Source organism: Talpa europaea (genome assembly GCF_964194135.1).
Source record: "Talpa europaea genome assembly, chromosome: 13".
Classification (NCBI taxonomy): Eukaryota; Metazoa; Chordata; class Mammalia; order Eulipotyphla; family Talpidae; genus Talpa; species Talpa europaea.
In genome coordinates this window covers 90,503,875-90,521,032 of record NC_140080.1, presented here as the reverse complement: position 1 = coordinate 90,521,032, position 17,158 = coordinate 90,503,875, and the positions used below count along the sequence as shown (strand labels likewise).

At 34.8% G+C, this 17,158-nt stretch overlaps 1 protein-coding gene across 1 annotated transcript in view; it reads left to right on the top strand.

Annotated features, from left to right (window-relative positions):
• Positions 1 to 17,158, top strand: part of PIGN (phosphatidylinositol glycan anchor biosynthesis class N) — a gene marked incomplete at its 5' end in the record, with an annotated part of 81,297 nt that overhangs the window by 34,970 nt on the left and 29,169 nt on the right. Inside the window, 8 exons of the mRNA XM_084252327.1 lie at positions 2,338 to 2,437; positions 2,537 to 2,629; positions 3,986 to 4,077; positions 5,827 to 5,935; positions 8,013 to 8,121; positions 11,281 to 11,383; positions 14,520 to 14,622; positions 16,768 to 16,854. Of these exons, the coding sequence (XP_084108453.1) occupies positions 2,338 to 2,437; positions 2,537 to 2,629; positions 3,986 to 4,077; positions 5,827 to 5,935; positions 8,013 to 8,121; positions 11,281 to 11,383; positions 14,520 to 14,622; positions 16,768 to 16,854 (796 nt within the window). The remainder of the gene's footprint in view (positions 1 to 2,337; positions 2,438 to 2,536; positions 2,630 to 3,985; positions 4,078 to 5,826; positions 5,936 to 8,012; positions 8,122 to 11,280; positions 11,384 to 14,519; positions 14,623 to 16,767; positions 16,855 to 17,158) is intronic.

Here is a 17,158-nt window from a genome sequence, read left to right as displayed (position 1 = left end):
ATACATGCACTGGGTACAGTCAGAAGCGCGGGAGGGTGAGAGAATTCACCAGAGCCAGAGCGGGGAGCAGAGCAGGCAGAAGGACCAAAGTACACTGCTGAGGGGAGCAGCGGGCGGCAGGAGAGGTCTGCGCGCCATGTGGGACCCTCCTCCGGTGGCCGGGGAGCAGCCGGGGATCGAACCGGCGCCGCAGAGGCCGCGGGCAGCTTCGCAACCCAGCGCTCAACCGCTGCGCCACCGGGGAGGCCCAAGTCAGCATATTTTCATCCCTTGCATTTTTTGTTGCTCTTTCCTACCTGTTATGTGAATCAGGATAAATGTAACTGCAATTAAAATCTACTGTAGTAGTGTATATGTACCGGGATTATATATATTATTTCCACCTGTTTGGCTCTACCTTTAAGTGCGTCCTCCTAAGTTGAACCTAAGCTAGATTGTCGTCAGAGTGGAAAACACCAGAGGCAGAGTTCAGACATTTGAAAAACCCTCCATTGTGCTGATTCATGTTCATTGGCAGCAAGGGTCCTCTCATAGATCTTGTTGATGTCTCTATTTGCACCAGTAATGTAGAATTGAAACTTAGTTTTGGGCTACCAAGCATCCTCTGAGAAAACCGGACCCGAAAAGCAGGTTAGGAAATGAAAGCCTGGATTAAGGGGTCTTTTCACACTGGGCTAGCAGGTGTACCTTGACATGGGTATTTATGCATTCTAAGTTTTGCTAACTCCAGCTTTGACCATCTCTTCCATCCTTTAGAAAATGAAGTATTAAAAAAGACACTGACTATCATACTGTTACTTCTCCATTTTAAAGGAATAAGGTTCTTAAACAAACATATTTAAATCAGATTTTTTTCCTCTGGTTATTTACTCTGCTTTTAAAATTCTTAGGATGAAAGGTTTTTATCCTTGCAGAAAATTCTACTATAGAACATTGTAGGGGCAGGAAGGGACAGAGCAGGATCTCTATGATCCGAGCAGATGGGGTAAGAAGAGAGTCCTGGAGCCCTCAGTGGTTTTTGCAGGCGTTTATTGGGATTTACCAGGTACACAGCAGGCAGAGGTGCTGGGGGGTTGGGAGGGCTGGGAGGCCTTCACTCTTTCTGGGCTCTCTGGCGTTCTCGCGCGTTTTCTCTTTTTCTCTCGTGTTCCTGCTTCTGCTTCTCTGCTTCTGCTGGCATCCCCGTGACGCCGCCCTTATAAGCCCTGTCTTAGACCAAGTGAATCCCATCTACATATGCCCACACCCTATTCCAGGTGCCCACCATCAGGCATGCATTCAGGATAGCAAAGATTCATCATCAATCCTAATGGCGGGAGGGCAGAAAAGCCTGATACTTTTTCACTTACCCTACAAACATCTTCTTAGTAACTAAAAGTTCTATTTATGACAAAGACACATATTTAAATTTTAAGAAAAATTGGCATTACCCAAATATTTTGTACTCTATCTTTTGATAGACTATATAGTAAATAAAACATAATTCATTCTTCAAAAAAAATTCTAAATGACTTTACAAATTTATCTCTTATTTCTATGTGTCCTTCATGGTTGAAAACAAAAGAAACATTTCTGCTTTTGACTGGTGTTAGCTTTTCTGTCCTGCATGGCACTTTAACAGTTTTATATATTATGTAACCATTGTTTTCAATCAGAAAAAGATCATAAATTTAATGATATTAACCTTCTATAATTACCTACTGAAAATGCTAAAGGTTTTTTTTTTTTTTTGGTGATGAAATGAAAAAAGTAACCCACGTATGTAATACATTTTTAATGGTTGTGAATTCACATTTAATTACAATTAGTGACACTTTAAATTGGGTTTGGAAAGGTTATTTAGCTCAGTGAAAAAGCGCAATTAAATTTTTCTCTTCTTAAATAAGGAAAACCCACCTTTATTTCATTAAGGCAATTGAGATTTCAATATAAAAGTAACCTGGGTAAATTAATTTTCTTTCAGTTTTATTCATTTGGGTTAATGTTATTTTATTTGTTACTGTACCTGTACTTAATTCCATGTACCCCTCTTTAAATAAGCTCAAAGAAGACTCACTTAATGTCATTAATGTTTATAAAAAAGCAAGCAAACTTGTGTTCATTATCAAATGAATTCAGAAATTACATTTTTTCCTAAGATATTTCTAGATTTCAACAAAATATTTGTTACTTACAGTTATTGAAACAAATCTATTAAAGAGATTATCTTAGTTCTTGAATTATCTATGAATTGAAAATTCCCTAATTTCTAGCTTGTGCAAAATTTTTATTTTTTACTTCATATGTCTTAATTTTTAAATTCAATGCAATCTTTTAATAAATACTTCTGTTAAACAGATTTCACGTTATTCAAGACCTTGTCACATCACTATTCACCTGTCCACTGAGTCATTTTGCTGGGTACCTGCTACTCTTTACTCTGGGAATTGAAGTATTAGTAAGTCATTTACCAAATTACATTTTCAGATCTTTTTTATGTATATGTAATTCCTTAAATGATCTTGTTCTTCATTTCTTCTTTGAAATGCATTGCTAGGTTCTCAGTTTTTTCTACCGCTATATGCTCACAGTTGGACTTACTGCATTTGCGGGTTGGCCGTTTTTCACTGAGCTGTGGACTCGAGCAAAGGTATAAGCACTCATTTTGACAGATTAGTAGCTACTTTGTTTTCATATGTGCTTAACTTGGGGAATTGTTCATTATTTTAAAAGATTTATTATTTATGCATACAAGAACTGGGTTATAGGCTTGAGGTGCAGGGGGTGAGAAGATTCATCAAAGACAAAATGGGGAGCAGAACAAACTGACTGACTGAAATACACTGCTGAGGGGAGCAGCGGGCAAGGCAGGAGAAGTCTGCTGCACCATGTGGGTAGCTCCCTGGCCCACTGGGGATGCCAGGGATTGAACTGGTGCTGCAAAGGCTGCGGCTAGCTTCACAGTGCTATGCTTAACCCCTTGCGCCAGCAGGGAGGCCCGAATTGTTCGTATTGAAAGAAAAGGCTAGAATATGTCCTTACATAAAGAGTCTGTTCCTTTTTGACTGGAGGATTGTGAAGCTGCTTTAAGGTTTCAGTGATTCACGTGGACTTTCATATGACAATGAATTAGTGGTGTTTGAAATGCCCTAGACACAGAAGGAGCAGAGGTGCTGAGTCCTCCTCTGAAGTACTCCCTAGTTCCCTGGAGGAAACTAATTTCAATCTCTAAATGATGGAGCAGCCAAGGAACTGCCCAGAGCAGGGCAGGGACACAGGGGCCCCCTCTAAACTGTGGTCACAGTAGTCACCACCCTCCTGAGCTGACCTGAGGAGTCACCTCCTATCTCTCTTTTTTCCCCTAAAGAAGTTTATATTCATGGTACATTATTTTTAAATATAATTACTCCTAGGCTGGGTGTTACAATGTGCTTCTCCAAAGAATACTCTTCATATTTCCATTTTTGATACTTTTTGATGGAAGTACCAGGAATATAGAGATACTGTCTTTCTATCCTATGAGAAGTTATAAAATTCCCCAACTAATGAGGTTATTGATCATTTTTATCTTAATCTAATCATAAAATATTTTAGCTTATTTCCCTGCGGGGTTCAATTATTTGATGATGATTACAGGCCAATTTTGTAATAGATGTGATTGAGGTATGGTATAACATTAATTGAATAAAATTCTTGCTTTGAAATATCAGGCCCAGGTTTATATCCTGGCTATTTCATTTACCACCATGAATCAGTTTCCTCATCTGAAATATTGTGAAGAATATAACCTACCTCTTGAGGTTATTGGGAGAATTAAATGAGATAACTCATACCTGATGTAGTAGCTACTGAGTAACATCCTTGGCAAAAAAGTGGCTATCTTACTCTTTAAAGTAAACAGATGTCTTGTATTTCCTTTTAGTTTCACAGCCATGTAGTCTGTGAAATACTGAAGGCAGTTTTCTGTATGCTATTTATCTAAAGATAATTGTTTTCTTTCTTTTAGAGCACCTCACTGAGTTGGGCCTTCTTCTCTGTGCTCCTGGCAATGTTCCCGTTGATGCCTGTCGTGGGACGAAAGCCAGATATCTTTCTAGTGTATGAACAGCATTTCAACTTATTTGCAATGCAGTTATTTTTCTCAATCATCACTATGAAATATGAATCTAATCTTGGTTCTGAGTTTAGAATCACATGAACAGACTGGAAGTTAGAAAGTCAGCTTCAAACCAGTAGTCATGATTTGGACTTGACTCTGAAAGGCATTAAAGCTCCCTGGAGATATTTCTGGACTTTGAGAAAAAATGAAATTTTGCCAATTAATGATAACTTAAAATGCAAAAAAAAAAAAAAAGCCTATATTTTGTATATTAGAGAAATCATAAAAGGTTTCATATGAAAAAACGTTCTGTTGCCAAAACAAAAAGGTTGAAAAGTCATTGATACAATCTCTATCCTTGTTCACACATTAAATATCTTAGAAAAATGCAGTTCTCTGCTGTTATTTTCCAAATGGAATAATCTCCATGGGAAGAAGCACTGTGTACTTGGACAGCTTTCCCATGCTGAATCACTTCAACCATTAGAAAATTCTGTATAACTTACCTGAATTTGCCATGCTGCTGTCATATTTCTCCTTAGTATGTCCCCGATAAATCTGGAAAATAATTGGTTCCCTTTGCTTTTAACTTTACTTTTAAATTATTACTAAGTAAGCTGTGAATGTGCACATACTAACTACATGACCATTATTTCATTTTAACAGCCCCTCTCTTTTTTCCTAACCATGTAGTATCTTTGTTACTTTCCTTTGACTGCTGTATAACCAACTTCTTTATCATCTAATCTTTAATAGATGAGGGTATATCTTTTAATTGAAGAAAGGCTAAGTAATATTTTTTAAGTGAAGTATTAATTTTGAAGTACGTGCTTTTTATAAAATAACACATTTTATGTCACTTCTGTGAGAATTACAGTATGGAATAGGTCAGGAATTATTCTAGTAAGTCAATTTAATAGCAGAGCCCAAAATAATTTTGTTGATTTCTAAGACCATATTGTAAGCTATCCTTTAATAGTTACTAAGGAAAAACATTTTGCAGTTGTCATAAACTACAGTATATGTGAGAAGATGAATTAAAATATCCTCATTATTTCTTGCTTCCCATTGTTCTGTGAGTTCTTTTTTTTTTTGTCCTTCCGTCAGGAATATAGAATGATTACTGCACCATTTGTTTGATATCAGTTTCTTTGAATTCAGGAACCATGTTATTCCTAGTATTCTTGAAAAAAGTACAATTTGTTGTTTCTATATTGTACAAAGGTCTTACCTCCTGCTGCCTTGGTGACTGCTATCCTACACTTCCTGAGCTAGGAACAGTTGAGGAAAGCACCAAGGTCAGTGATAGAAAGGAGCAGTTTGCCCTGCTAGGAATAAGTGTGGATTATAAATGCAGATTCCTTTTGTATGAGTAAATGCTCTTAGTCAAACATGTATGTTGTAGCTACAGATGCTATGTTTGCTTAGCTATTTTTCATATTTTTTGTAAATTTATTCAAGTCATGCTAAGAATTATGATAGTATCCATGAGTATTTTAAAAATCAAGCTGTAGAAATAAGGTGAAGATAGTTAAAAATTGTGAGAAATGACAACCCCACCCCTACACTATCTTTATTTTAAGAATTTTTTTCCTATTATACCTGTGTATCCACTTTGCTATTTCATCTTGGTTAAACCACATGAATGGAAGACTTTCTACTGAGTAAAATGGCTACTATTTTGATATTATATGTGTTTAGTAAATATCTTAAGAAATTTTGAAATTGTGAATTGTGTTTTAAAACAGAATGGGTGCAGGCTTGCTGGTTCTTCTGCTGTCCCTGTTTGTTGTAGCATCACTGGTAAAAAGAAAAAAGAGCTTTGTAAATGGAGAACTGTTGTTGCATCTATTACAGGTCAGTTATACATTTTCTATACTATGTTACACTGACAATATACAAAAATGTATCTTATACATTTATATTTAATCATGTTGTTCTTAAGATGCCATAGTATCTTCTGCTTAAGATACTACATGGAAATACATTCTTTTCTAAAAGGTATGAAATAGCAAAAAGGTCAATAGGAGGCAGCTCAGTGATGCCTACAGAGCAGAGGCTACAGAGATGTGGTCTATATTGACTCAAAAATTTACCTGAAAGAGGCCTCCTCTGGACTGAGATTCTGTGTTGTCCTCATTTGGCTTAGGAAAAGGTAACTTTGAAGTAAAAGCAGCCTGTGCATGTTTATCTGAAGAAAAACCACTTTAAGATTTTATACAACATCTTAGGAGAAAATAAACTTGATGCTAGTTGGTGGCTCTGGTGTGGTGAAAATACTGTGAACTTGATGTCTCAAAATTGTGTCGTTACCCAGTCACACTGCATGTTAGATGTGTGATTTTCAGTAATGTAAATTCAGTATGCTTGTTTTTAATCTACAGAGATAATACCTAATAGCTTGTGAGAATTCAAAATTGAGTAATGTCATCTATGAAAATATAGCTTTTTCACAGACAAGAGTAGAAACCACATTTTTTCTTTTAAACCATTTTAAAAAAATAAAAATACATCTAGAACAGTGACCAAAAAAAAAAAAAAAAAAAACCCACAGTTTATACAAGTCTTCTCCAAAACTCTCCTCGGAACAGAACTGAAATAAGAAAGCATTTCCAAGAACACTCTGAAATAAAAATATGCAACACTTAACAGATGTTAATTCATTCCTAGAGAACATGTAAAAGAAGAGATATTTTGTCAAAGATCCTATCTATTTTTTACTTTTCATGGTACATGACTGGCTCTTCACTCAATATGAATAGCTATGACAGAATTTACCTGTTGTACCAAGCACTTTGAATGTAGTGAATATTTCTGAATCTCAACCTCTAAGAGCCAGGAATATCCTGTTAAAATTCTTAAGAACTTTGCTAAATGTCCTCCTGAGTGTAAGGTAAATCTGCTTTGAAATCCCTCTTTACACTATTAATTTGCATCAATTTCCTCTGCTGCGGGGTATATTTTTCATTGATGTCTTTTCACATTTTAACATCTCTGAAATGAGAATGTCGTACAATGTACAGGAATCTAGGATTATGTCATAGCTTTATTGGTAGCATTTTTTTCCCTTTTAATTCACTGACAATATAAGATAAATATATTTTTATATAAAATATAAAGATATAGGTGAATTCTATCACTAGGAGATTACTAATTTTATCGCTAGGAGATTACTAATCTGTTTTCTAAGAGAGTTCACAGCCATAGCTTAGCTCATTTCTTAAAATGGCAGTTATTCCACTAGTTCAGGGGTCAGCAAACATTTTTACTAAAGAGCTAGACTCTAAGTTTTTTAGTCTTGTGGGTCACATGGAGTCTGTTGAAAATGTTCAGCTTAACTATTATAGTACAGAGGAAGCTATAATCCACATGTAAATGAATGGCAATGACTTTGTTCCAATAAAACAGAATTTTCAGAACAGATCAACCATCTACAGGCTGTAGTTTCCCAGCTCTATGCCAGTTTCTCTATATTCCCTGAAGAATATTATACTCCTTGTATTTCAGCGCCAGCCAAATACTCAGATCACAAATACATGCTGAATGAATAAATGGATATGACTGTGGGCAAGGATGGAAATGAAAGACACTAAACCATATACACTAAACTGTACATTTCATCACCCTCTGCATTTCCATGATTTAAGAAACCTTCAAGATTAATAATGAATATTTCGAAGTATAGATTGTGTCAATGATTGCCAGCTTACTCTTGAAAGTGTAAAGTGCCTCATTTCATGTTTGCTTAGGGAAGATCTGTGCTGAGTGCAAGTGTTTTAACTCAGCCTTGGCCTCAGAAGGTTAGCTGATTGAATTTCAGTAGTGTTTTGGCCAAATTCCAGTTGATCAAGCACTTTCCTAAGTATTCTTTCTAATATGTAAATTAGTACCTCACCGCTTTTCTTTTATTCACATGCTCTGTGTTTGTTTTCAGATGCTGAGCACAGTGCTTTCCATGTGCGTTGTGCTCAGCACCAATAACAGTCTACTCAAGAAACAAGGACTACCTCTTCTGAATCAGATCATTAGCTGGACAATATTAGGTAAGATGTCAAGCAAACAAATGGGATAACTTTACATCAAGTTATATCTTAAAATATTCCATTTACATCTATGTTATTATTATAGAAAGACATAATGTTATTGCAGGGAAATAATAACCAGCTATTATTTCTATCCTCTGCTGGAATCTGCAAAGAAAATTAGAACTTTGCTGAGCATTCACATGTTAATAAGAATTACTTAATAGAATTATTTATCAATAAGACTGTGCACAGTGATAAAAATCAAAGTAATTCCAAAGAGAGCCTGTGAAGAGATTCTTAATGCTGAAATTCATGTCAATGCATAAATTCTTACACAAAGACTAGGAAACAGTTAAATTTTACCTGTATTTCTCTTGCTGAAAATAACATTGATAAGTTACCCCCTAACACATTATATGTTTTAAAAAGCCAGGCGAGTGTTTCTAAACATGTCTCTCTATAGTACTCTGAAGGATGTTGGAGCAGATACATGATTTAAGGGCCAGGGTTTTGCCTCCCAACTGGAAGCCAGTAACAATCTTCAAGTCTAGATTTTTCCTTTATAAAACACACTATGTGGGTTGTGCAGGCACTTGAGCGCAGCACTGTGAAGCTGTCTGCAGCCTCTTGAGTGCCAGTTTGATCCCCGCTGGCCGTGGAGCAACCCACATGGTGAGTGGACCTCTCCTGTCTCGCCCCCTGCTCCCCTCAGCAGTGTATTTCGTCACTCAGCCTGTTCTGTTCCCTACTCTGTCTCTGGTGAATCCTCTCACCCTCCCACACATCTGGCCTGTACCCCGGTTCTTGTATAAATAAATAAATCTTAATAAATAAATAAATAAATAAATAAATAAATAAATAAATAAGACACTGTAATTCCTGGGAATGGTGTGACTTCCAATTTAATCTTTATTTTTTTTAATGATTTTTTGTTGTTGTTCATCATTAAAAAGAAAAAGGTGTTTGGTTGGAATTTCACCTTAAGAGGAATAAGAGATAGGGGTGTTTTTTTTTTTTTTTTTCTTTTCTTTCTTACTCCTAAGATCCAAGCAAAGGCTTAAAGCTGCAACAGGAAGTAGACATGTATCTCCTAAAATTTTGATTGTTTAATTTTCTGAACACCTTGCTCAGTGTTTAAGTTGAGGTTATACTTGGACAAGCATGCCTATGTTTATATTTGTGATTTTACCTTGCCTATGTAAGTTTCGTTTCATCATGGGCATTTTGCAAGTCTTTACTTTTAAACTATCTCCATTAGCAGAGTTACTATTTATGTTCATTCTGCATGTACAATATTAATTAATGCTCCTTTATTTTAAAGATTTGCTTTTGGTTTGTATGATGTTCTGGCAGTTCTGGTACCTGAGAGTAATAGACCAAATCCCTGGTCACTTGGAGCCCCTATTCTGCAGGGACACTGTTGGGTGGGGCACTAATATTCTAGTGAGGCGACACTATATGTGAGCATCTCTCATGGTAACATATTAGCTTTCAAACCCACAGACAAGCCAAAAATGATGAATGGAGCTCTAACATTAAAGGGAGTCTTTCTCTTAGTCTGCACACCTTCACAATTATGCAGTCACATACAGCACACCCAGCAGATGGACAATGTATGGCAGATAATAGATAGAATTCCATGTCCTTAACATTGCAGCCCCTCTCTTGCTCACTACAAGCCTCTGTGGAGCCTGGCTCAACTCCTTAGTTTTCTTTCCTATTGAAGGATAAACTACAATGAAGAAGAGAAACAAACAAACAAAAAAAAAAAAAACCAGAATTTGTACATACATCATTATACCTTATTTTTATATATCTAAACCTTCTAAAAAGATAAAAATTTAAAAATGTACACTTACCAGAATTACAGAAAACTTCGAGTGCTTTTCCTTTATCTGTTATTAGTATATATGTGTATAAAAATACTTAAATACCAGAATCAATATTTTTATCTCTTCTACCATTCTCATGTTAATTTTTCAATTGACTTAGTAATGTCCTTTATGGTATTTTTCCTTTCTTTGTTTTTCATGACATTGACATTTTCAAAAAATATAGTCAGCTCCAACCAACCCTCCCCCCAATGGACTGTTACTCAATTTGTATTGTCTGATGTTTCCTTGTAATTAAATTGAGGCCAGGCATTATTGGCCAGACTACTGCATAAGTGATGTTGTATCCTCCTTAGGGTCACATTGCGAGGCACATGATCTCTATCTGTCCCTTATTGGTGATGTTAATTTCCATCACCCTATCAAGGGGTTGCCTAGACTTTTCACTGTATATTTATACCATATATTTAATGTTTTTTCCCCCCTCCCTTGCAACTAATCAGCTCTCTGGGGAGACACACTAAGACCAACAGATAATCTTCTCATCAAAATTTCTTCCTAAATATTTGCACATTTCCTTTCCAAAGCAGACCCTGGGGAGGGGGTATGTGTACTGCCTCCTCTCCCCACCCCTCATTTCGTCTGCCCTTCTCCATTAAAGTAGTTGCTTTCTTATTCAGTGGGGGAAGGTTACTTTATTTATTAAGATTAGTCCTAAGAGCACAAGGGACTACGGTGATGGTGTATGGGTGAATTGGTGGTGGGAATTTTATGGGGACTACATCTGAGAAAAGAAAGCAGCCATTGTAAAAAAATGAACAATGATGTAAAATATATATAAATAAATAAATTATTTAAAAAAGAAAAAAGATTACTCCTGTTACAACTCACATGTATGGTGAAGCCCTTTTGTCTCTGATTTTCTAAGTAGCATACTATAACTTTCAGTGCAGTTTGTAGTGGGAAAACTTGGAGGAAGAGAGGGTTACAATAGATCAATTTCTGGGATGTAAATGCCTAATTAAGAGAAGAGTTGCTGACTATTCAGTAGTATTTTTATCATATTTTTTATTTGCATTAGAAAATAACATTTGGAGTTAATAGAACAGTGAGTTAGGCTGACAATAAATTAAGAAAATCTGAGCAAATTGTTGTTAAGCCAGTGAATTGTAATTTTCATTTAGATGGTGAAGTTTCAAATTTCTTACAAAAATGACCAAGATAGTGTCTTGTTTTAAAGTTACGCAGACAAGAAATGCTATAAACAACGGTAGATTATTCAGTGCCTCTAAAGTCCTCAGTTGTGGCCCTAGTGCTGACACTGCCCTGGTTTGTTTTATTGCAGCCTCTTCCTTCATCTTGCCGCTGCTGAGTCCCATGGTTCTCTTTGAGCGATTGTTCAGCATATTTCTCTCCTCGATGGCCACCTATCTACTGCTAAGCACAGGGTAGGAACAAACTGCTTTTCAATTTCAAGTAGCAAGTTTTAAATAATGTATTGAAAGTCCCTATGAGTTTAACCTCTCAAAATGAAAAGTGTGTAAATCTTGAGGAAGAAATTATATGCTTTTTAAGAATTGTATATGACAATCTCAATTCTTTATTTTTCTTTTTCCTACCATTTTCATGGTACCACCGGTTATCTTTGTCTTTGTTTATTTCCTAAAGTATCACTATTGGTGATAATAAAGTATTTTAAATAATCAGTTTAATAATTATAAAAGATATCAAAACCTATTATCATAAGCATATTTAAGAAAAAGTAAAAATTTACACGTAAATACAGAATACTGATGAATATGATCTTATTAATGAATGTATTAAGAAATATATTTTTCAACATCAAAAAGTGTATTTACCTTTGTAAAGAAATTTAATTAGGCTATGCTCAAAACAGCACTGTCTAATAATTTCAATTACTGCAGTTTTCAGTGTTAAGTCAGTTTTGCAAAATATCATCTACTTGTTATTGTACCGTGTCACTATTTTGAAAGACGTGGTGGGTTCACTATGGAAATTAGTGAATAGTCATAATTACAGGATATTTAAAAGAAATGCAGATAGATATATTACTTTATAGAAATCGAGTAATAGTAATCCTAAATTCTAGCAATGCATTCTTGATTTAATGAATAAAAATTGATTTTTAACCAGCATTTATTTTTATGCTAATGTATAATTGAAAATAGTTATTTTAAGTTGTTAAACCTTTCCCCTGAAATTTTATTCATATGCCCCTTTGCTTAGCAAACTATAAAACAAAGCTAAATGTCTTTTTAGCTTGTTCAATTTGCAGAGACCAAACTAGCAGGCCCTAATTTAGTAAGGTTTTATCATGTGTCCTGTGAGCTGTGATGACATTTTATTGATATTTCATTTTATTAATTCAAGTATGCAGGCTTGATAGAAAAATATTGATTGTCTAAAGTCCCATAGGAAGATTGTGTCAGATTTATTTACCTCATTTTCACAAAAGAAAATAATCATAGTTTATAGTTTTTGAAGGAAGATAAGTCTGCAGCACTATTCGTAGAACTATTTGTGTCCTTATATATTAGGAAAGAATAATTTGATATTTAACTACAAATATTTTAATAATCATAATCCTTTTTTGCTTAGCATATACACCTTCTTGATTCAGTTAGCCAACAATTGCTCATTTTCACATCTCCAGAGTCCTGAGCACTGGACAGATATATAAGCCAAACAGTCCATCCCAGGTGTATAGTAGAGTTGTAAGTTGCTATAAAATAAGGATGTTATTTTCCAATATAAAATGCAGCAGTTTATTGTGAGTTAAGTTGTAACTTGTTTGACATAAAGAATGACTAGAGAAAGAATTCGAGTAGGGGAGCTGAATTGATACCATCAGTGATTCATGTGGAAGTTGAACTAAATTTTGAAGAATGGCATTCTAAATCTTTGTTTTCAATTATTTTTTTAATCCTTGTAAAAGTAGCATAATCACATCTAGGATAGTAGGAATAGAGAAAAATCATTATTAACCCAACCCCTCTTGTTAATGTTCTGGTTTATTTCTTTCCAGTTTTACCTCATATTTGTCTTTTTATCATAGTAGTAGTCCTTGTACTATTTTATATTTTTTCCCCTACTCAACATTATTATAGAAGCTTTTTTCCCATATCACTTACAAGCTTCCTAACTTGCATTTTAATAGATAGTTGATATTTTACAGTGTGGCTGCACCTTGTACTTAGCTATCATTCTGCTATCATTTTGTTTGCTGCTGCTTTTTATTGTCATGACTAGTATTTTGAGTTATGTTTTTATGTATAAGATTTTATACAGTTTAGATTATTTCCTTTGTTCATGTCTCAGATGTAGTATAGGTGGGCCATAGAGTATGAACTTTTATTTTTAAACTTTTGCCTTAAGGACAAGACAAATTTATAATAACACTGGCAGTCTTTGGGGGATCCTTTTTCATCAGAGAATATTAGAGTTCCTTTTCCATTATGCTCTTGTCAACATTTTTTAAAATATGGGTAAATATACCTTCCTTCCTATTAGTATCCCATTATTTTAATTTCTATATCAGTTATCAATAAGGTCAAACAGGGGCCTCCCCTGGTGGCGCAGGTGGTTGAGCGCAGCACTGTGAAGTTGTCTGCAGACTCTGCAGCACGGGTTCGATCCCGGCCTGCCAGCAAGAATCCCACACGGAGTGGCAGACCTCTCATGTCTCGGCCGCTGCTCCCCTCAGCAGTGTAGTTCAGTCAGTCTGCCTGTTCTCCCCACTCTGTCTCTGGTGAATCCTCTCACCTTCCCGCGCATCTGGCCTGTACCCCAGCTCTTGTATGCATGAATAAATAAATCTTAAAAAAAAAAAAATAAGGTCAAACATATTCTTAGATTTATGGGCTCTTTTTTCTTCTTGAGATGTTTCTGTTCCTATGTTACACTCATTTAAAAACATTTGGGACATTTTCTTTTCTGTGTATATTAATAATATTACTTGAGTCACCTCTTTACCATTTTCTTAATATTTTCTTTGTTTTATGTATAGATTACTTATGAATGAATTTTATTTTTAAATTTTTTTTAAAGATTAATTTTTTTTTATGCATACAAGAGCTGGGACACAGGCCAGAGATGTGGGGGGGTGAGAGAATTCACCAGAGACAGAGTGGAGAACAGAACAGGCAGACTGACTGAAACACACTGCTGAGGGGAGCAGCGAGTGAGACAGGAGAGGTCTGCCTCTCCTGGGTTGCTCCCTGGCCGGCCGGGGATTGAACTCGTGCTGCAGAGGCTGCGGATTGCTTCATAGTATGGTGCTTAACCCCTTGCACCACCAGGGAGGCCCTTATGAATAATTTTAAATATACCTACCATTTTAAAGACATAATGATCTCAAGATTTGATAAATTTCAAAAAGATGGTGTTGCAGTTGATATTTAAATGTTATTTCTCTTCTTCTGGAAAGTTTAGAAAATATAAATTTTGTGATATTATGACTTAGAAGTGTTAAAAGGATTGTTTTAATTTTGAGAAATACCTCAGTATAAATTTGCATTTATATATATATTTTTTTAATTTCTTCCACTCCTTTTGCCCATTTAGGTATGAAGCTCTCTTCCCTTTAGTGTTGTCATGCTTAATGTTTGTTTGGATACACATGGAACATGAAACCCTACAACAATCTGGTATTTCCTGTAAACAGAAGGTAGTTTGTCAGCCACTGTAGCATTTATTTGAGAATATTAAAATATTTGCTGTTCTATAATGAAGCTATGTTATTCCATCTGCAGTCATTCCACTTGAAATTTTATACTACCAATGGCATTAATAATTAAGTTAACAAACAGTTTGTAAGAAAAATTTTCACTTAAAAAAAAAAGCATGATTTTTTTTTTTGTTTTATAGGCATTGTACAGGTTGGACTTTTCTTAGACCTTATTTGAGAATCACCAATGTAAAAAAATCAATGTATGTAAAGGAATGGAGGAGAAAAAATGTCATTTATTGTATTTTCTGCATCTAACTTTTTTTCCTCCATTTTATTTTAATTGGAAGAATGTTTATTTTGTTACAAATCAGTTTATAAATTTGATCATAAGGTGACATTTACCTAGTGTTGTTTTTCCTTTCTAGTCATCCTAGTCCAAAATGCTTTCTGTCACCTTAGTGATTGGGCCTCAGTCAAATTGTAGACTGTTTATACACAGTATACTTTTATTTGACTAAAAGCCAGCCTCATTTTAAGGGCATGATTATCATTTGGAGCTACAGAATTAAACTGATGTCTATTGCCTTTGTTTTAGAACTGAAGTAATTATAAGAAAGTGGTGATAGAGTATTTATAATTTTATCGCGGTCAAATAAAATGAATAATGCAGAAAAACACCTTCATGGTTGATCCATCCTTAACTGGTTCCAGTTGAGTTTGCAGGAGTAATTGGTAATTTAGAATAATTAATTTCAATTAAAAAGAAACTTTATTGAAGTATTTGAATAATTACTGGCTGTTAACTTTTAGCCAGAGAATATTAATATATGAAAAGCAGTTTTAATGCAATTTAAGTAAATGGTCAGATTGTCCTTAATATTAAGTACTTTAATATTAAATAATAATACATTTAAATTGAAGGTCATTGTATCTTTTTTAAGTCTTTTATTTATTTGTTTATTTATTCTTTATTGAAGTAACAGTGGTTTACCTCTGTAAACCAAAACACTGTATATGGTTTGGGGAAAGACTGTGCACACATCCTCAGATTATGTTACCATCCACCCCCACCATCCAAGCCCCCATAGTCCTTTACTAGACCATTAAGCCACTTCCCTCCTTTGATTCCATTCTCTATTAGCCTTAGTTCTTCAATCACATTGCTAGGGTTTATTTTGGTTTAGTTTTATCACGTCCTTTGTTTTATTTTATTTTCTCTGTATTCTACATATTAGTGAAATCATACAGCATTTGTCTCTTTCCTCATGACTTATTTCACTTAGCAAAACCCACTCTAGTTTCATCCACGTTGCTGCAAATGGCAGAGTTCATCTTTTTTCATAGCTGAGTAGTATTCCAAAAAAAGGGAACACTTCACAGATTTGCATATTATGCTGGCAATGGGGCCATGCTAATCTTCTTAGTCTATGTGCTGCCAAAATAAGCACTTAATTCTTTTTTTTTTTTTTTTGGTAGCAGAAATTACATCAGTCTTTTTCTAGAAAAGAGTATTAAAGCATTCTGGAATTTATTAGGAGAAAAAAAACTTATTGGGAAATCACACTGGAAAATTCCCTTATTCACCCACCAGGTTTTCTTTTTATGGGGGAGAGGTACTAAACAAAGTGTACCCGTCATGTTGAAATTGAGTAACTTTCTATTTTACCAATGACAGGAATATTTTGATTTTTTTTATAAAGTGAAAATTATTTGTCTACAAATAGAATTAGCAGAGAAACAAGGAAACAAAGAAATATTTAATTTTGCCATGCTTTTAAAAAATACCACAATATAACTGGGTTTGAGAAGGGCTCTAAGACCTTTACATTGTGAAGAGCAGAAGAATTCTATAGGGATTTAAAAGGGAAGCATTCATATGGGATAAGAAAAAGCCCAGTTCTCACTTTCATTGCATATGAGACCATGCTTCAACCCTGTAAACTATGTTATTAGCAACATATTTTACCTTCTGGCAGATTTTATTAAGGAATAATTAAGCTACAAGAAAACATTTGTTTTTGATTTTTTTTTTTGGTCAGTACAGGGTATCTTTCTAACTATTATACCTTAACCTGCAAGTTTGCCTTTGAGGATAGAAGTAAACTGTTATTGTGCATTCATATGTTTCTTATTATCTCATAGGTCAACAGTATCCAGTTTGCCTACAATACTGATATAACCCAGTTTCGACAGCTCTGTCTAGATGACATCAGGAGGGCCTTTTTCCTTGTATCCTTTGTTTGAACTTTTGTTTTAAGGAGCCACAACCCCCTGTTTCATGAAGTAAAAAAGACATGGAGGTGTGTCTGTCCATTACATAGCAGTGGTTGTTACCTTAGCAGCCAGTTTATTCCCTTCTCAGCATAAGCTTCACATAGTTCACACATAGAAAAAATGTTGAAACTATAGAACAACAAACAAATTGATATGTATTTCTGCTATCCAAGATGTTAACAAATAGTCACACATACATACATTTTTTAAAAATTAAAACATCACAGTTAAAATTAAAGTCACGTGTCTCTGCTGAAGC